The sequence below is a fragment of the Pygocentrus nattereri genome, chromosome 10, assembly GCF_015220715.1.
Source record: "Pygocentrus nattereri isolate fPygNat1 chromosome 10, fPygNat1.pri, whole genome shotgun sequence".
In the NCBI taxonomy this organism is placed as follows: Eukaryota; Metazoa; Chordata; class Actinopteri; order Characiformes; family Serrasalmidae; genus Pygocentrus; species Pygocentrus nattereri.
The window spans coordinates 40118716-40139694 of NC_051220.1; the positions used below are offsets into that span (position 1 = coordinate 40118716).

Consider the following 20979-nt stretch of genomic DNA (forward strand, 5'->3'; position numbering starts at 1 on the left):
TTCCTCCCTTTAGACCCCCACTTGAGTAAAAGTACTAAAGTATTTCCCTTCAAATGTACTTAAGTATAAAGTAAAAGTACTAAAAGAGTAATTCTGGCTCTGATCTGGTCCTGTTATCATTTTTATAACCAGACTGGCTTCATGAACTCATTTCAGGTGAAAGTCCTCCAGCGTCTCTCTTGGTAAACCAGTCTTTTAATAGAACGTCATTAATTAGTGACGCTGACGTCTATTAAAATGATCAGAAGCACAAAACACTGAAGGTAAACAGTTTCCATCAGGGAGAACCGAGTGGCTCTGAAATCACTTTTTACACACAAGCAAAGTTTCAGTTTCAGATTTATTTACAACTTAGTTCCAAGTTTAAGTTGAATAAAAACTGGCTTTAAACTCAGGATCACAGATGAGCTCCTTTACTATGTTGATCTGTAGGCGTCTGTTCATAAACATAAACCAGCCCAAACTCATTTACTATAAAATGAAATGGTGTTTGTAGAAATTCAGAAAAAAGCCGCGTCAGTCTCGACTGCATATGTGGACATATTTCTATATTGAGCTCTATTTACACAAAGTTAGGTTAGTTCATCATTTATGTTGAACAGACTCTCCCAAAGTTTTACGCTGCTGCGCTGACGTTGAACCGCGTGCTGCACTGGGTCGGTCTGACCAACAGGTCAAAACCAGCTCTAAACAAAGTGACCGCTGGGCCCTGATTGGTGCTCTGGCTTTGCGCTTCTTTCGTTTTGACATGTTACGTTTTTATACACACAGAAGCCAAAAGGAACGACAGATTTCTCAAAACGTAGGAGGAAAAAGTCGGATATTAGACTCTGAAATGTAGTGGAGTGAAAGGAAAAAGTCGCTCAGTAACGGAGAAACTTCAGTACAGATACACCAAAAATACTAAAGTACAGAAACTAATTACATTTACTCAGTTACTCAGTTACTGTCCACCACTGTTCAAATGTCAAAAAATGGAAAATGAAAAAAAATAAATAAAACTTTGTCCTGACGGCAGCATTTTGTGACTTTCCCAGTGATATTAAGCCTATGTCAGCAAGTTAAGAGGCACAGAGCTCCTCTCATGAGAGATTTTCAGGGGAAATCAGCAAAATCAAAGCAAAACAGACACATTTTGTTAGTTATTGCATTAGACAGAAGCGAGACGAGTTTAGGTGATATGCCACTCTGTCTGTGGTTAATGTACAGACATGATCACGCTGGGTTTGATGGCACTGTGTAACTGTTCCCACCAAGACTGAGTAAACTGCTGACTTTAACTTCCTCACAGGATGAGTCACATGGTGAGGTCAAAATACATGCAGAGAGAAAAGTGCCTCTTTTCTGCGGCAGGACGAGCGCAGCACTACCGAGGTGAGCGAGCACACACTATATAAATGCAGCAGGATTAGTGAATGATTTGTGCTGAAGTTGAAAATAATGTATGTGCTCACGAAGCTGAAACCTGTGCAGTGGATGTTTTTAGTGAAGATTCAATTCTGTCTGTGCAGTAAGATCGCCTCATTTGATAAGATCACTTTATGTAAGTAATAATGTCTAGAAATAGCATGAATAAACTTCTCAATGTAATCTAATTCATATATTGTATTGTATATATGTATTATATATAATAATAATACATACATATTGCATGCATTTAAGATTCTGTTCACTGGTAAGGAATCACTCACTGTGTTGTATTTTACAAAAAATGTGCTCTAATTGTTTGCTTTCTATCAGAGATACGGATAAAAAATGAGAACACAAGACATGTTTTTAATTCAGTTCAGTGGTGGACAAAATCAGCTGTCGTCTGGTCTTCAGAGTCTGACCAAATCGGCTGTCATCTCGTCTTTAGAGTCTGACCAAATCGGCTGTCGTCTCGTCTTTAGAGTCTGACCAAATCGGCTGTCGTCTGGTCTTCAGAGTCTGACCAAATCGGCTGTCGTCTCGTCTTCAGAGTCTGACCAAATCGGCTGTCGTCTCGTCTTTAGAGTCTGACCAAATCGGCTGTCGTCTCGTCTTCAGAGTCTGACCAAATCGGCTGTCGTCTCGTCTTTAGAGTCTGACCAAATCGGCTGTCGTCTGGTCTTCAGAGTCTGACCAAATCGGCTGTCGTCTGGTCTTCAGAGTCTGACCAAATCGGCTGTCGTCTCGTCTTCAGAGTCTGACCAAATCCGCTGTTGTCTGGTCTTCAGAGTCTGACCAAATCGGCCGTCATCTCATCTTCAGAGTCTGACCAAATTGGCTATGGTCTCGTCTTCAGAGTCTAAGCAAATCGGCTGTCGTCTCGTCTTCAGTCTGACCAAATCTGCTATCGCCTCGTCTTCAGAGTCTGACCAAATCGGCTGTCGTCTGGTCTTTAGAGTCTGACCAAATCGGCTGTCGTCTCGTCTTCAGAGTCTGACCAAATCCGCTGTTGTCTGGTCTTCAGAGTCTGACCAAATCGGCCGTCATCTCATCTTCAGAGTCTGACCAAATTGGCTATGGTCTCGTCTTCAGAGTCTAAGCAAATCGGCTGTCGTCTCGTCTTCAGTCTGACCAAATCTGCTATCGCCTCGTCTTCAGAGTCTGACCAAATCGGCTGTCGTCTGGTCTTTAGAGTCTGACCAAATCGGCTGTCGTCTCGTCTTCAGTCTGACCAAATCTGCTATCGCCTCGTCTTCAGAGTCTGACCAAATCGGCCGTCGTCTCGTCTTCAGAGTCTGACCAAATCGGCTGTCGTCTCGTCTTCAGAGTCTGACCAAATCGGCTGTCATCTCGTCTTCAGAGTCTGACCAAATCGGCTGTCATCTCGTCTTCAGAGTCTGACCAAATCGGCTGTCGTCTCGTCTTTAGAGTCTGACCAAATCGGCTGTTGTCTCATGTTCAGAGTCTGACCAAATCGGCCGTCGTCTGGTCTTCAGAGTCTGACCAAATCGGCTGTCATCTCGTCTTCAGAGTCTGACCAAATCGGCTGTCGTCTCGTCTTTAGAGTCTGACCAAATCGGCTGTTGTCTCATGTTCAGAGTCTGACCAAATCGGCTGTCGTCTGGTCTTCAGAGTCTGACCAAATCGGCTGTCGTCTCGTCTTCAGAGTCTGACCAAATCGGCTGTCGTCTGGTCTTTAGAGTCTGACCAAATCGGCTGTCGTCTCGTCTTCAGAGTCTGACCAAATCCGCTGTTGTCTGGTCTTCAGAGTCTGACCAAATCGGCCGTCATCTCATCTTCAGAGTCTGACCAAATTGGCTATGGTCTCGTCTTCAGAGTCTAAGCAAATCGGCTGTCGTCTCGTCTTCAGTCTGACCAAATCTGCTATCGCCTCGTCTTCAGAGTCTGACCAAATCGGCTGTCGTCTGGTCTTTAGAGTCTGACCAAATCTGCTGTCGTCTCGTCTTCAGTCTGACCAAATCGGCTGTCATCTCGTCTTCAGAGTCTGACCAAATCGGCTGTCATCTCGTCTTCAGAGTCTGACCAAATCGGCTGTCGTCTCGTCTTTAGAGTCTGACCAAATCGGCTGTTGTCTCATGTTCAGAGTCTGACCAAATCGGCCGTCGTCTGGTCTTCAGAGTCTGACCAAATCGGCTGTCATCTCGTCTTCAGAGTCTGACCAAATCGGCTATCGTCTCGTCTTCAGAGTCTGACCAAATCGGCTATCGTCTCGTCTTTAGAGTCTGACCAAATCGGCTGTCGTCTGGTCTTCAGAGTCTGACCAAATCGGCTGTCGTCTCGTCTTCAGAGTCTGACCAAATCGGCTGTCGTCTCATCTTCAGAGTCTGACCAAATCGGCTGTCGTCTCATCTTCAGAGTCTGACCAAATCAGCTGTCAGTCAAATCTGATCTTAACATTGTCCGTTTCCTGTTTGCGGCAAAGTAAGAAGTAAAAACGTTCAGATGGCTTGAGCGTCTCCTACAGCTGTCAGAGTCGTTGCTTAGCAACAACCTCTCAGTGGAGTGACACAGCGTTTGTGAAAAAGCCGTGATGTTATGGTGAAATAACAGCACAGTTAGAACCTTCTCAACCAATCAGCTCGCGCGGCCGGAACTGACTGTTGTATAATTTGAGATTGTGATCATTTGGCATATTTATAGACATTTTTTTACCTGTTTTAAGTAAATTGTATTAAGTAAAATTATCTCACTATAGTGGCAGATCATTTTGCTGGTTTTAAGCACATTGTAACGTTCGGACAGAGTACCAGACGCGTGACACACATTTCTTAAAACAAACAGCATTTTCTGCCAATAAGGTGAGACAAATTTACCTAATTAAATGAAAAAAATAAAGACTTACTTAATAAAATGTTTCAAAGTGTATCTTAAAATAAGCTCAACAGGACAAATATTGGATTTATTGAAGAGTTTAAGATCAGGGTATCAGAGTATTTAGGTGGCCTAACTGAATGTGAGAAACTGGACACCTTTAAAAACGCTGCAAGCAGTGATATCCCGCCAAGCGAAATCATCTTAAAGGTTGGAATATTCCTACAACAATCTCACAGTAAGACATCTTTGAGACACCATATGTCCAAAAGTGTATCCCTGCTGCTCTGGTGTTTCTTCTGCACTCACAAAACACAGGCAAGGCAAGGCCAGTTCATTTATACGGCACCTTTCACACACGGCGGTCATTCAGAGTCCTTTACTAACGACGAAATACAAGGATGATTTAAATTAGAAATGTGATTAAAACACGGATAAAACAATCATTTTGAAAGAGAAGAATCATTCGAATTAAAAAGCAAATTAAAACATGAAATTTGAATTATGAAGCAGCTCTTGAACATGTTAAGAAAACAAGGAGCTTGGTATTAATTGACCTAATTTGGTATTAATTGACTTAATAGTAATCTATGATTTTTAAAATGTACTTATAATAATAGGATTAAAAAGAATGTATTCAGCCAGAGTCAGTCAAGTCAAATCAAAGAGATTGAATTGGGTTTTTCAGCCTCTTCTACCATCGATCATGAGAGGCACACTCAAATAAACTAAGGCTGTTGTACTCAAAATAGGGCACATCCCACACTATTCAACTATTTTGAAGGGCATTATATTATATTATATTATATTATATTATATTATATTATATTATATTATACTTCTTATTCAGAGATTTTACTGGCTCTTGGCTTCATCTATCTAGATGTGTCCTCTTGTTTCACTCACCAGCTCCCTGCGCTGTTGGAAATAAAGGTTCTGTGGAGGTACATTTGTGTTCCCTCAAAGCTCCAGCAGTGGTTTTAAGGTCTGATTGTGAAGCTTAAATCAGGTTCTCCAGGTGAAAAGTTGGTATTTGTTCCTTTTCATAACCGAATGTTTTAAAACAGAGCAGTAGAATAAAAGCCAGGAGGCGAGGCGAGGCGGGGTGTGTGGAGTCAGTCCAGCTTAGAACAGATCATTTCAGTGGATTACAGTTCAGTTATGTTCCCTGACTGAAGGCACTTAAAGGTCCCACTCCGGTGACCAGAGGGGCACTGACCCAGAGACAGTTTAGCACCTTCATTTCTGACAGTGTATGCATTTGCATATATTTTGGTCAGCTGCCCAGCCTTGTTAATGTGCTTTATCATATTCTGTATTGCTGAATGTGGCTCTAAACTGACTATGAACTACTTGTAAAACCAACTCGTGTAAGATAAGTTGGACCAATATGGACTTTAATGCATTGAGCTGTGAATGTGGTTCAAGTAAATCCTGTCGGATCAACTCAATTAGCCTATTTGGAAAGAATGTGTGGAAATACTTTTCATGATTCAATTAAGGTCAATGTGAAATGTGAGATGGAGGTTATTATTCTGGGAAGACTAGATGTTATAACATTGCTGTGAGGGTCTGATTGAGCATTAGTGAGGTCAGATACTGATGTTGGATGGCCAGTCCAGGTTCACTCCAACTCATCCCAAAGCTATTTGATGGAGCTTCATTGCTCCAGAGAACACATTTCCACTGATTCCCAATGGTGGGGGGGGGGGCTTTATACCCTTCCAGCCCATACTTGGCATTGGACATGGTGACCTTAGGCAACAGTGCTGCTGCTGCTCCAGAGCTGAATTCACTCATTAGAAGAACTGTCCGGATACTTTTGGTCATACAGTATATATATAAACTAGATTTAGGATGATTTCACCTGCCACAACAAGAAGCTTTACCCTGGGCTCTATTTAAAGCCTTTCCTCTGTTTATTGTCTATTTTTACCATGTGGTTTCACTAGAGTCATCCAAACATGGAGGAAAATCTGAGCATCTTCAGTTCTGCACGGTTCTTTGAGAAGAGGCCCACTGGCAAAGGCAAAGACAGATCCACCATTGAGTGCGCGGAGTGGTTCTGCAGTAACCTTTATGTCGGATTAAAGGACGGAACGGTTCAGCATCTGAGTGTGTCGAGCTCGAGTAGTGGAGAAAGGCCTGAAAGAGTGCGCGAGGTGGGGAGGAGGCAGATGGGCCGGGGCGGGGTGGTCAGCCAGCTGAAGGCAGTCCCAGTTCTGAACCACCTTCTCGTGCTCTGGGACGGCTCCGTCACCACGCTAAACATGTTCTCCCTGGAGCCCGTCCCAGGCCTGAAGAAGATCCAGAACGTCTCTGTGTTTTACGTCAGCCAGCCTGCTGCTCACTCGCAGCCTGTTTTCGTCAGTCTCTTCACAGCCTCCACCAAACGCAGAGCGCTGAGCATTCACAAGGTGTATGTGGACAGATGGGAGAGTGTGGGCCATGTGGCTCTGCCTCAGGACCCCGTGGCTCTGGCAGTGTATGAGACCTGTCTGTGTGTGGCCACGACTGACAGATACATTCTCCACGATTTCTTCGCTCAGAGCGCTCTCGATCTGTTCCCACACAACCACGCAAAACAAAACATCATCGTCAGTGAAAGCGGGAAAGGAGAGTTCCTCCTAAACGCGCCTGGAAATCTGGGTGAGGCTGATTCACCAACACGCTCACACATCCACATACAGTGAAACGTCAGCCCTTGAAACCGAGCCGATTATTCAGTTGTTATTGCATCTTGAGGTTTATTATTTTATTATTTTCAAATAACTTTTAGCTATGCTCTAAGTACAATGAAGCATTCAGTATGTATTATGAATTATTCAGTAACTACTATGACTTATTCGGTAACATAGTGAATATTAATCAATTCATAGTGTATACTGAGGAATTAATGGAAGATACTCAATACTTCAAAGTAGATACTGAATAATTCATACTGAATAATTTATAGTAGCTACTGAATAATTTAATTCTTTCATAATTTTATTCAGTAACTACTATGAATTGTTCAGTATGCATTATGAATTATTTAATATCTACTATGAATTATTCAGTAGCTACTATAAATTATTCCTTATGAACATTTAGTATCTGCTATGAGTTATTCAGTAACTACTATGAATTATTCGGTAGCATAATAAATATTGATCAATTCATAGTGAATCAAAGTTGATACTGAATAATTAAAAGTAGATACTGAATAATTCATACTGAATAATTTATAGTAGCTACTGAATAATTTAATTCTTTCATAATTTTATTCAGTAACTACTATGAATTGTTCAGTATGTATTATGAATTATGTAATATCTATTATGAATTATTCAGTAGCTACTATAAATTATTCCTTATGAACATTTAGTATCTGATATGAATTATTCAGTAACTACTATGAATTATTCAGTAGCATAGTAAATATTGATCAGTTCATAGTGAATCAAAGTTGATACTGAATAATACAAACTGCAGAATTTATAGTAGTTACTGAATAATTTACAGTATGTACTGAATAATTCATACTGAACAATTGAAAGTAGATACTGAATAATACAAACTGAATCATTTATAGTATCTACTGAATAATTAATTTTTTCAATAATTTTATTCAGTAACTACTGTACATTTTTCAGTAACTACTATCAATTATTTAGTATGTATTGTGTATTATTTAATATCTACTATGAATTATTCACTAGCTACTATAAATCATTCCTTATGAATATTTAGCATCTACTATGAGTTATTCAGTGTCTTACATTGATTCTTCAAGAATCTACTATGAATTGATCAATATTTACTATGAACTGTTCAGTATCCAATATTACTTATTTAGTGACATTTATTATTTAGTACCTTCTATGAATGATAAACTGACTACTATGATGTTTTAGCAACTGTTATAAATTATACACCCATTTCTGTGTATAAATGATTTAGTATCTAGTATTTAGTACTATAGATTTAGTATTAATAGTAGCTTCTGTGAATTATTCATTATATATTTTTTGATATTTACTAGGAATTATCCTGGAACTACTATTAAACATTAAGTTACAACAATTATTACTCAACATCTACAGCATTTTGGCAGATGCTCGACTTAGAGTTTGATCATTTTACACAGGTAGGTGAAGGTGGTGTTAGGAGTCTTGCCCAAGGACTCTTATTGGTAGAGTGCAGGGTGTTTACCCAGGTGGGGGATTGAACCCCAGTCTACAGGGTAGAATACAGAGGTGTTAATCACTACACTAAACAACCACAATATCTACTATAAAACTGATGTATACGCTCTGTAATTCTGTGAGGAATTAAAACATGAACTCATAGACAGACCTTTAGAGCTCATGGGGTTAAACAGCATCCATCCATCCATCCATCCATTTTCTAAGCCGCTTCTCCCTCAGGGTCGCGGGTAAACAAACAGCAAATAAACCTAAAACGAATGCATGTGAACTGAACAAGTTGCACTGAAAATCTAATATCAGAGCAACTTCATTGGCCAAGTGCAGTTTCACAAACAGAGACTTTGTCTTGGTGAAATTGAAGCAAACGTAAAAAACAAAACAAAGAACAAAAGAAATAAATACGAATAAATAGAAAGACAGCCGCAAAGGCTGGTATACACGTCCGTACAGGGTATTTAGAGCAGCAAAACAGGCCGGGTGGTCGTTTCTATTGAATTTAAACAAATCAGCTGAGCTGTGTTGAACTGAACTAAGCAGAGCTGTTTTTTGCCCAGGCATGTTTGTGATGAAGGACGGTGTGTCTAAGCGGCCTCCGGTGCAGTTGCCTGACGGGGTGCTGGACGCGGCGGTATATTTCCCCTACGTGCTGGCTTTGCAGAGTCAGACCCTTTATATCTACAGCATGCTGGACCAGCGGCTCAAACAGACGATTTCCATGCAAAGCGCCAAAGCTCTTCTCGCCACCACAGGTCAGTCTCTGACCACTAACTTATTATCAGCTGTTTTGAAATGGAAGAAATAGGGTCATTCTACAGAAATGTCCACTGTTTTATCTGTCCATAGAAGTCAATGGTGTGACATAATAAAGGAAACACCAGAGACGTTTTTAATGAACAATGCGTTTTACTAAACGGCGGCTACAGAACATCAAACCACACGCTGTCAATCAGGGAACATCCACTAAAATATGGAATTTAATCCATTTGTATCCTATTTTTTAACAATTAGCTCAGAATAAAGTCGGTCGCACCAGTGACGTCTGCTAAAAGCTTCATATGAGATCTTGAGCTGAATGAGAAAATCTCTGAGAACTGAGAGACGCAGTGGACTCACCATGAGCTTCTCTTCATAGATCCTCAGAAAACAGGTGAAAGGAGGTCGAGTGACGTCATCGGTGTGACTTTTATTTCAAAATAAGAGATTTTTGTTATGAAATAACACCAGTCACACGACTCCTGGGGACCACAACTTTAATATTTAATGGTCATGCATAGATTATTGCCATTAAAATTGCCTCAAAATAAGGCCTCCGCCTTCACACTGCTGCACTGCTGTGTCTGATCCACTCGCACCAGCGCAACACACACTAATGCACCACCACCACGTCAGTGTTACTGCAGTGCTGAGAATGACCCACCACCCAAATAGCACCTGCTCTGTGAGGGTCCATGGGGGTCCTGAGCACTGAAGAACAGGGTAACAGAGTATCAGAGAAACAGATGGACTACAGTCTGTAACTGTAGAACTACAGAGTGCAGCATCTCTAAAATGGTCATTTTTCAGGGGAGGCCAAAAAAGGTCTTTACTTTCAGTGCAAGTTAGTGTGAAGTGGTTTTATTCCAAGCACTTCTGAAGCATTTCTATTGATCCATTCATCATAAAATTGTCACACAATGTGAAGTGCAGCTGCCGGGCTCAAACGATATAGAAAAATAAAAATGGAAAAAATGGACAAAATTGTTTTCACAAGCAAACATCTTTAAAAAAAACTAGATCAATTGAAAGAATCGTTCATTCATTTAGGCTGAAGAAAACTAGTTAACTTACTTGTGACCAGTCATTTTTTTGGGTATATCTGACCAGCTGTTTACTACAGTGGAATGCATGGTTTTCTTTGGTTTTCTTAGGTGTAATTAATACTTTAATCGCTCCTCTTTGCCCCTCTACCTAGAAAGTGTGCTCGTAGTGGCTGAGAGGGAAATTCACTGGCTGTCACAGACGCCCCTGCAGGATCAGATTCAAGGCCTGCTCAGATGTGAGCGAGCAGATGAGGCACTGACACTGCTGGATGGAGTTCAAGCGCTTTTGCCTGAGGACTCTTACAAGGTAAGAAAATGATGACGGAGCGGCGGATGGAATGCGTTTAATCCTGATCCTCTTTGGAAATGTGAGTAAATCATAATCCACCGCATACCAGCGCACATATCTCGCACAGTTATCGCCTCCTATAGGGCTTCAGATGACACTTAATTAACATTGATGAGCAGCTAAAGGCTGAAAAGGCTGGAGGAGCACCATTAATAGTCATGTAGAGTATATGGTATCTGTAATGGACATGATGTCATCAGATCAGCCGGGTTAAGCAGCTGGGTTTTTGAGCTGCTTATAAACACATCGCAGGAGGCACAGATGCAGATTTAATTCCACCGTTAAAGTAACAGCTCAAGATTTCAGGGCAGATTCATTCGCAGTTGGTCGTCCATCACTATTTTTAACTCACGTTGTTTATTGTGAACAGCATGAACTGAAGAAAAACAGCTTCATTCATTAATGTGGGTCACTTCTGTTGAAAATATAAAGTTTTTCGCGTATTATTCAAATCCCCACCCCCCAAACTTTCCAATGTTTCTCTTGTAGAACCTGCACAGGAGTGTTATCTGCACATCCGGGTGGATAAACTTTTACAGCAAAGCTTTTCTCGACGCCAAAGAGCTTTTCATGTAAGTGCTGAGACATTTGAAGATGAATATTTTACAATAAGACATTAAAGGGCAGATATAATAGAAAACGCGAGCCTTTTTTTTTATCATAAGCGTCTGTAAACACTGACAGGGTTCAAAAATCAGTTCAGTCCCTCGTCCACATATGGAAGCTATGCTGTGAAACAGCTGTCAGTGTGTTTGTGATGTCACAAAAACATTGTATTTACATAGATTTAAATATTCAGCCTACAGTATCTTAGCCCCGCCCGCTCACATTGACGTTATAAGGAGTGTTTCAGCTAGAACTGCATTCTGAATGAGGTTCAAAACAGGGTAACCAGTCAGAACAGAGCTCATTTACATTCATCAGTCTTAAAGTCACGGTAGCAAAGTAACAAACGTAGCCTGTTTAATTCTAAGAGAGGCTAGAAAAATGGTCAGGAAGAAATGAAATATGGCTGTTTTTGGTGCATTAAATGACGCAAATATTACAAGTGGACACCTGGGGAAAAAATAAGTAAGTAAGTGATACTTTTTTGATCCCACAACCGGGGAACTTCCACCTCCGCATCAGTGAAGTGAAACACCACATACACACTAGTGAATACACACACACAAGGGGGCAGTGAGCACACTTGCCCGGAGCGGTGGGCAGCCCTATGCACAGCGCCCGGGTAGCAGTTGGGGGTTAGGTGTCTTGCTCAAGGACACCTCAGTCATGTCGGCCCTGGGGATCGCACCGGCAACCTTCCGGTCACAGGGTCAGATCCCTAACCTCCAGCCCACGGCTGCCCCAAATTACAGGACATGGGGCATTAAAGGGCTTTCAACATTTAAAATTCATCATTAAACATGTTAAACATTTTTTCCTTAGTAAAAGTGGCCTGGACCCGAGGGACATCATCAGTGTCTACCCAGCGATGACCGTCATCAGTTCAGACTTTAAATCCCAGCGTCCTGCTGTAAGCAACGCCAAAGACCTGTGGAGGTTAAGCAGGGATGACTGGCCAACATTTCAACAGTACCTGAGCTTCCTCAGCCATTTCTTAAGAGAGACCCGCGGGACAGTCCAGAGTCAAATCTGCCCTCAGGATGTCGACACAGCTCTTTTGAAACTATATTTAGAGCAGGGCGAAGACGAAAACCTGGAGCAGCTTGTGTCGTCTCCCAATGACTGCGTACTCCATGTGTGCTTGCCAGAGTTGGAGCGTCACAAGAGGTTAGAACCATTGCAGAAACCTCACTGGTCATACCGCACCCACTGGCCACTTTATTAGAAACACCTGGGCTATAATTCCACTGAGTGGCCGTTTAATTGTGCACACCTCCTTTACGTTTCTGCTCACTGGCCACTTTATTGGAAACACCTACCTTAACCATTGAGTGGTCATTTAGTGGTCATTTATACTTCCACTCAGCTGCCACTTTTGTAGAAACACCAACTTTATGCTTCCACTCAATCGCCACTTTTGTAGAAACACCAACTTTTTGCTTCCACTCAATCGCCACTTTATTAGAAACACCTTATACTTCCACTCACTGGCCACTTTAGTAGCAACACCACCTTTATACTTCCACTCACTGGCCACTTTAGTAGCAACACCACCTTTATACTTCCACTCACTGGCCACTTTAGTAGAAACACCACCTTTATACTTCCACTCACTGGCCACTTTAGTAGAAACACCACCTTTATACTTCCACTCACTGGCCACTTTAGTAGAAACACCACCTTTATACTTCCACTCACTGGCCACTTTAGTAGAAACACCACCTTTATACTTCCACTCACTGGCCACTTTAGTAGAAACACCACCTTTATACTTCCACTCACTGGCCACTTTAGTAGAAACACCACCTTTATACTTCCACTCACTGGCCACTTTAGTAGAAACACCACCTTTATACTTCCACTCACTGGCCACTTTAGTAGAAACACCACCTTTATACTTCCACTCACTGGCCACTTCAGTAGAAACACCACCTTTATACTTCCACTCACTGGCCACTTCAGTAGAAACACCACCTTTATACTTCCACTCACTGGCCACTTCAGTAGAAACACCACCTTTATACTTCCACTCACTGGCCACTTTAGTAGAAACACCACCTTTATACTTCCACTCACTGGCCACTTCAGTAGAAACACCACCTTTATACTTCCACTCACTGGCCACTTCAGTAGAAACACCACCTTTATACTTCCACTCACTGGCCACTTTAGTAGAAACACCACCTTTATACTTCCACTCACTGGCCACTTTAGTAGAAACACCACCTTTATACTTCCACTCACTGGCCACTTTAGTAGAAACACCACCTTTATACTTCCACTCACTGGCCACTTTAGTAGAAACACCACCTTTATACTTCCACTCACTGGCCACTTTAGTAGAAACACCACCTTTATACTTCCACTCACTGGCCACTTCAGTAGAAACACCACCTTTATACTTCCACTCACTGGCCACTTCAGTAGAAACACCACCTTTATACTTCCACTCACTGGCCAGTTTAGTAGAAACACCACCTTTATACTTCCACTCACTGGCCACTTTAGTAGAAACACCACCTTTATACTTCCACTCACTGGACACTTTATTAGAAACACCTTATACTTCCACTAACTGGACACTTTATTAGAAACACCTGGCTTACACTACCAGTGACTGGCCACTTTATTAGAAACATGTCCTTTAAACTTCCACTCACTGGACACATTATTAAGAAACACTGAATTGGACAGGATGAATTCGGTAACAGGTGAGCTACAGTCTGTAACTGTAAACCTACAAAGTGCCCCTCTATAATTCTGATAAAATGGCCAACCAGTGTGGATATATGATAGATGGACCTAATAAAGTAGCTAATTAGCATATGTTATGACTAAAATGAGTAAAAAGTTCCTCTTTTATGTGTTCATGTTCCAGATTTTTCACCTTGGGATTGCTCTACCAGAGCCAGAGTCAACATTTCAATGCAATTCAGGTCACTGCATTAATAATCTAATAGATCATAGTGGTATGTGTATAAATACAAAATAAACTCATAAATTTTATATAACACCATGCTTTTTCTTTTTCCAGACGTGGGTGCGGATTGTGGATGGGTTATGTGTGGACTCGCGGCCTGGTGTGTTTCCACACATCGTGAACACTCTCTGTCAGCTCAAGCAAAAATCCATCATCATGAAATTCATAGACTGGGTTCTTCAAAGGGACCAGAAGGAAAGTGATCTAACACACACACAGTTCAGCTGCGGAGGGCAAATCCATTCAGAGTTATAACGGCAGCTTTACTTTCATGTGCTCTCCTCTCTCAGGAGAGCAATCAGAGAAGAAAGGTGAAGTGAGGACAAAGTTGTCTTGGTGTTATATAAGAAGGATTAATCCGTTTATGCTCTTTTTATAGAAAAAAAAAGACGTGTTATTTTTAACGCATCAGTGTATCTATTGATGGAACATAATTTGGCTTTTGTGCTTTTTTAGCTAGTTTCTCATCTCATATTCGCTTGCATGACCAAATGTATATGGACACCCCTCTTGATTATTGTGTTCAGCTGTTTCAGCCACATTCATTGCTAACAAGTGTATCAACACATAGCCTTGCAGTCTCTGTAGACCAACGCTGGCAGTAGAATGGATCGTAGTGAAGAGCTCAGTGACTTTAAATGTGGCACTGTTAGTGGATGGACAATGGCCAACTGTAAGTGCTATTATTGTAAAATGGAGAGTTGCCTGGAATGGGTTTCCATAGCTGTGCAGCTGCACACTGGACTAAGATCACTATGTGCAATGCCAAGTGTCGGCTAGAATGGTGTAAAGCACCACCACTGGACCCTAGAGCAGTGGAAACGTGTTCTCTGGAGTGATGAATCAGCTTCTCTATCTGGCAGTTTGATGGATGAACCTGGTTTGGTGGATGCCAAGAGAACATTACCTACCAAAATGCATAGTGCCAACAGTAAAGTTTGGTGGAGGAGGGATAATGGGCAGGGGCTGTTTTTTAGGGTTTGGGTCCCTTATTTCCAGTGAAGGGTGATGTAACACTACAGCAAACAAAGACATTATATGCTTCCAACTTGTGACAGCAGTTTGGGGAAAGCCCTTTCCTGGTTCAGCATGACTGAGCCACTAAGCTTTCCCAGAAGGCTGTTATAGACGCAAAGGGGGGGGAACTCCATATTAATGCCTATGGTTTTGCAACAGAATGTATAACAAGCACCTATAGGTGTGATGGTCAGGTGTCTAGTTTTGGCCATTCAGGGTAAATAGAAACAACATAAATTGCTGATGTAATCTACCATCCAGATACCTGCGTGACATTCGTGCACATGAAGAGGAGCTGGAAATTTGGCCTGACACAAAATTTATTGTGATAACAGATGTTATACTGCCAGTGACTGAGATATTAGAAATATGTATCTTATACTTACTCTCCCTTGCCACACTTACCTTGTATTTCCACTAACTGGCCACTTTATTAGAAACACCTCCTTTATACTTCAACTTACTGGCCACTTTATTAGAAACACCTATCTTGCGTTGCCACTGACTGGCCACTTTATCTGAAACACCTCCTTTATTCTTCCACTAGCTGGCCAATTTATTAGAAACACTTTCCTTGTACTTCCACTAACTGGCCACTTTATTAGAAACATACCTTATACTTCCACTAAGTGGCCAAAATGTGTGTTATTAATGAACACAGCATTTTTGTTACAGGTTGGGGTGTTGATTTTTACCAAAAGAGACTCAGATGACCAAAGCACGTTTGCACCAGAAGAAGTTCTAACGTTCTTAGGAAACTACCAGGCTGCTTTGACACTGTATTTGGAATATTTGGTCCATGAGATGCACAGCAAGGTTAGTTCATCATCTCACTCACAGCTGGATGCTCGAGCGCTAGCTTTAAGCAACCCACGCAGTATACACGGCAACACGGCAATCTTTAACTCCTACAGAGTTCAGTTTTATTTCATTCGGATTAAAGCAGAACAGTTTGAAGATGCATCACTCTTTCATCAGCAGGAGAAGCACCACACTCTGCTGGCCACCACGTACATCACTCACATCCTCCAGACTGCACAGAGGACGCCGGACAGCGATGAAAACACAGAGATGAGAGAAAAACTGCAGCAGTTACTGTGGCACTCCTCCATCTACAACACTGATACTGTACAAGGTAATGGCATGATTTCCATTAGCTGCATTAGACCTCCCCATTAGAAAAACCAACAGAGCACAGCATGCCTGGTCACCAGCTAAACGGTCATATGTTGTGTTTTGGGTGCTGGTATGCTGGTCAATCAGCATAGTGGTTGATGACATAGTGTAGCGGGTAACACGTCTGCCTTCTATGCTCTCGACTCGGGTTCAGTCCCCGCCTGAGTCCTTGGGCAAGACTCCTAACACTACCTTCGCCTACCTGTGTAAAATGCTCAGACTGTAAGTCGCTCTGGATAAGAACGTCTGCCAAATGCCGTAAATGTAAATGGCCATGCTGAACCAGTATAAACCAGCTGAGACCAGCATGGAATACATGCTGCTCTGCTCCAAGTAAACTTAATTCAGATAACAAACATGGCTTGGCTCATCGGGTAATTAAAACAATCATCAAACAGTGTCTCAGATATCAGGCAGTGCATTCTTAATCATTTCATGCAGGAACCTTCTGTGAGGGAGCTTTTAGAGGTGGATGTCTGGTTCCTATCACCGCCACTGTGAACAGTTCTGACTCTTAGTTTCTCTAGAAGGGAGTGTTTCACACCACACCACTCTGAACGACTCTGTTTACGTCTTAGCCATTTAATTATGCAGGAATTTTAAAAATCAAATTTTGAAAGAAGCCGTGTGCTTGCAACTCAAATAAAGAGCATTTGCCCGTCAAGATGCATCTTAGCTCAGCCTTTTGTCACAGTGTCATTGTTGTCAGGACAAAACCTTCATTTTTGTCATTTTTTATTATTTGTTTTTACATAATGTTGAAAACTCCAGCTGCTTTTTACATTCTGTCAACACTTCATGATTAATGGACCAATAGAAATGGTACTATCTCCTCATATTGATTTACATTAAAAAAAATTTTTTCCTTTCTTTAAAATTCTTTTTTTTATATAGATATGAGACTGTGCTGCAACAGAAATAATCTGTATTTGTTATTGATACATATTAAGCTATAATTTATATATCATGTCTGCTAAAAAAGATCCCAGTTTATGGAGCCCATCTAGAAAAGAACTAATTTTTGTTGCCCTAATTTTTGTTGCCCTAATTTTTAATTACACAGCAAAAATAAAGTCATCAGCCCTCCATGTGGAGAAAGCCATCCTGCTGGGGCGAGCTGGCCAGCACAGGGCAGCCCTGCAGATTCTAGTCAACCAAGAAAAAGACCAGGAGGCTGCGGAAAGCTACTGCAGGAGGACCTCTGCTGGACAAGGCCAGGAATTCACCCAGCAGCTCTTCCTCTGCCTTCTCCAGGTCTATCTGGAGTCCAATCAGAGTGTGACTGCCGTGGTGGATCTCCTCAACAACAACGCCATGACTTTTAATCTGGTCAGCGTGCTGCAAGTCCTGCCCACCTCCTGGTCCCTCCAGCTGGTGAGGCATTTCCTGTGTGAGTCGCTGAGAGGGACGGTGCACGAGAGGAGGATGAGAGGCCTGGAGAAGAACCTGGCCAAAGTGGAGAGCCTCAGGCACAAGCATGCCTGGGTAAGAAGCCCTTTTAATGGGCCTAAACCAAAATACACTTTCTCTTTTTCTGTTTATTCACTAGATAAGCAGTTTCAGAGCATGTCCTTCACTTTTCAGTCCATTTTGGCAGCTAAGCTGCATTAAGAGCCTGTTTTGAGTTCATCGTGGTTGTGAAATCATTTACTTATGATGACCCATTTAGCTTTAGAGCAGTTTAGCTCCACTCAGTCCTACTGAAGCAGCCTATATTTCAGCCTAGACTGCCTTCTGAAGAGAGCGTGGCAAAGGGCTGCCTATCAGAAGAGAGTTCATTTGCATATTTCAGTCTCACTGACACAGTATCAAGAACTACATTGTTTTTGTGATGCCACAAATTCATATATGTGCCTACTCAGCCTACAGCAGTTTAGCCCCACTATTTCATGCTGACATTAAAGCTCGGACTGCTTTTTGACTGAGGCATAACACAGGGCCAATCAGAAGGGAGGTAATTTGCATATTTCCCACTTAACAACACATTATGAAAAACTGCATTATTTTTGTGATTCACATATATGCAGCACATGTGATTTTTGAATGAGGCACAAAACGTGGCCAATCCGAAGAGGGGTCATTTGCATATCTCAGTCTTAAAGGCACAGCAACACAGCCAGTTTAATTAGAAAATGGACATGTAAACATTAATTAATTATGAACATTAATTTTTGGTACATGAAAGCACACGGAAGTTGGTTTTAAGAATCAAAAGATCCACGTAGGATAGATGGGTCATTTAAGACGATCAGGCCTGTTTTTACTGTTCATATGGATCACAGTGCTCCACAGCATGGCTGACTTCATTCTGTGACAACCAATAATAGCTTTTCTTCACAGATGGAAGCGACACAAGAAAAGGTCAAGCTCGACAGAAGCCGTGTATGTCACTCTTGTCGGCGGCAGCTCATGGGGCCTGAGTTTCTGCGCAGGCCGACTGGTGAAGTCGTCCACACTCACTGCTACACTGCAGACAAAAACCTCTGAGTGCTTAACAGAGGCTCAACAAAGGCCAGCAAAAGACCTACAGCCCAGACGGCCCCAGCAAGAAGGTGGATCCCAAATATTAGTGGCTAATCGGAAATCTTTTTATGGGTTAGGGTTCTGTTTTTCTTCATAGATCCATGGATAATGGCTTCATTATGTGGCTTTTGGATGCCTGCTGCCACTGTTTTTAGCTATGTGATGCATTTTTGTCCATGTAGATAACTGTCCATTATACAGTGTCAGAAACCACATAAGCATCTCTATAAAAAGGGACACAAACATTTAGCCATTGCTGTAACCGTAGTAGTGTCTGGAGGGAGATTTTCCTGTTTAAAGACTAGGAAGCCCCCATTCTGATGGTGCATCTTGAACTTCTGATAAACTACATCTGCTCTGGGGTGGATTCTTAGTAGGTGGGATGTTTTTAAGGGAAAGCAGACAGCAAATATCCTTTATATATGTGTGTGTGTGTTTGTATATCAAATCAAATCAAATCAGATTTGATTTGATATACAAACACACACACACATAAAGGATATTTGCTGTCTGCTTTCCCTTAAAAATCACATTTACACAGGTGGAAAGTGAGTGAAAATCTTAGGTGGTAGCCCCCTTATAGAATTTAAATATAAAAAAAACACAAATATCTCAGAAGAAAAAGAAATATATATACATACATATATATACACATACACACACACACACACTATATACTAGTGTATATGACAGGGCAGTCGTGGGCTGGAAGATAGGAAACCAGCCCTGTGACCGGAAGGTTGCCGGTTCGATCCCCTCAGCTGACAGTCCATGACTGAAGTGCCCTTGAGCAAGGCGCCTGACCCCCAATTGTTCCCTGGGGCATTGTGGATAGCCCACTGCTTTGGGCAAGTGTGTTTACTGCCCTCTAGTGTGTGTTCATTAGTGTGCATGTATGTGGGTGTTTCACTGCACGGACGGGTTAAATGCAGAGGTCTAATTCCACAGGGTGCAAACACAGAGACAAATGGTTCTCAATTCAATATTGTGTATGTGTATATTCAGAGTCAGTGTATATATACATATATTGCTGGTGACTAATCAAAACCTTGTTTTTCAGTTTTTGAGATAATTTGAAATACCTATAGTCCTATACATTGTGTGTAAATTCCATGATGATTGGACCAAAAGAAATGACCTAAAATTACTTGGAGAAATGTCTGGTTCCATAGACTTACATTATAAGTAGAGTAGGTTTTTACCTTCTCCTGTAAAGTTACAATTTTGGAGATTGTAACACCACGGAGCGAGGACGTAGACGCACGTGCTGAGATAAACGGCTCATGGTCATGACAGTCCAGGTTCATATATCCAACACGGAGAGATCGATAAGCAGACATGATGAAATACACTCATGAAAACACAAACCAAAAGACCTCCAACAGGACATACAAACAATTTAAACAAGCATACAAAGCAAACAAAGACCAACGCAGACCAGGGCAAACACGGAGCTTATAAAACACACGGATAACGAGGGACAGGCAGAAAACAGGTGGCAATCAGGGGTGGAGTCATGAAACAAGGGGCTGGACTAAGAACCAAAACAAAGAAGCACGTGGTTGAAAAAGTAAACAAAAAACACATGGAAAGGACTCGAAGGGGCCATTCGTGACAGAGATATGAAGCTTTGATCAGACAACAGCTATATATATATATATATATATATATATATATATCTCTGCTGTCGGAAGAAAACCTCATATCTCCAAAATAGTAACTTTACAGGAGAAGGAAAAAACATACTTTACTTTCAATGTAAGTCAATGGAACCAGAATTTTTCCCGTGTCATTTTGGGTCATTTCTTTTAGGCCATTCATCACAAAATTTACAAACAATGTAAAGAGTAACAGACACTTTCAAATTATGTCAAAAACTGAAAAATGCCAAAAATGGAGATACAAGGTTTTCTTCCGACACCAACGATATGTTAAGTATAACTGTACGGCGTGAAAGAATTAAACTAACGACGGAAATGACTCGTTACATGTGGAGGAAATGCTACAGTTTGCAAGGTTGCTAAAGTTGGCTAGATCTAGACACCTTACCTGTTTGTATTCTTTTCTCTGGCTAAAAGGGTCAAAATCTTGGTGCCC

General features: G+C 41.5%; 1 protein-coding gene across 3 annotated transcripts; it reads left to right on the forward strand.

Moving 5' to 3' along the window:
• Positions 1 to 1335: 1335 nt before the first annotated feature.
• si:ch211-266g18.9 (transforming growth factor-beta receptor-associated protein 1) lies at positions 1336 to 19479 on the forward strand. Of its 3 annotated transcripts, none has more exons than XM_017724066.2 (12): positions 1336 to 1374; positions 6195 to 6891; positions 8987 to 9181; positions 10384 to 10538; positions 11070 to 11152; positions 12009 to 12353; positions 14065 to 14122; positions 14221 to 14361; positions 15859 to 15999; positions 16162 to 16318; positions 17423 to 17844; positions 18687 to 19479. In XM_017724066.2, exons 2-12 carry the CDS (start codon positions 6207 to 6209, stop codon positions 18777 to 18779), a joined length of 2475 nt encoding a protein of 824 aa, XP_017579555.2. In that variant the 5' UTR covers positions 1336 to 1374; positions 6195 to 6206; the 3' UTR covers positions 18780 to 19479. The 3 variants fall into 3 exon arrangements, with proteins under 3 accessions (XP_017579555.2, XP_017579553.2, XP_017579554.2); XM_017724064.2 differs by having other exon boundaries at positions 18700 to 19479; XM_017724065.2 differs by lacking the exon at positions 1336 to 1374 and adding an exon at positions 1462 to 1543 and having other exon boundaries at positions 18700 to 19479.
• The last annotated feature ends 1500 nt before the right edge of the window (positions 19480 to 20979 follow it).

Bases quoted from the DNA above. Each gene is read 5' to 3' on its own strand.
- si:ch211-266g18.9 (XM_017724064.2), top strand. From the start codon at position 6,207: ATGGAGGAAAATCTGAGCATCTTCAGTTCTGCACGGTTCTTTGAGAAG. The intron at 16,000-16,161 runs GTTAGTTCATCA...CTCTTTCATCAG, and splicing joins TCCATGAGATGCACAGCAAG to CAGGAGAAGCACCACACTCT. The intron at 17,845-18,699 runs GTAAGAAGCCCT...TTTTCTTCACAG, and splicing joins TCAGGCACAAGCATGCCTGG to ATGGAAGCGACACAAGAAAA.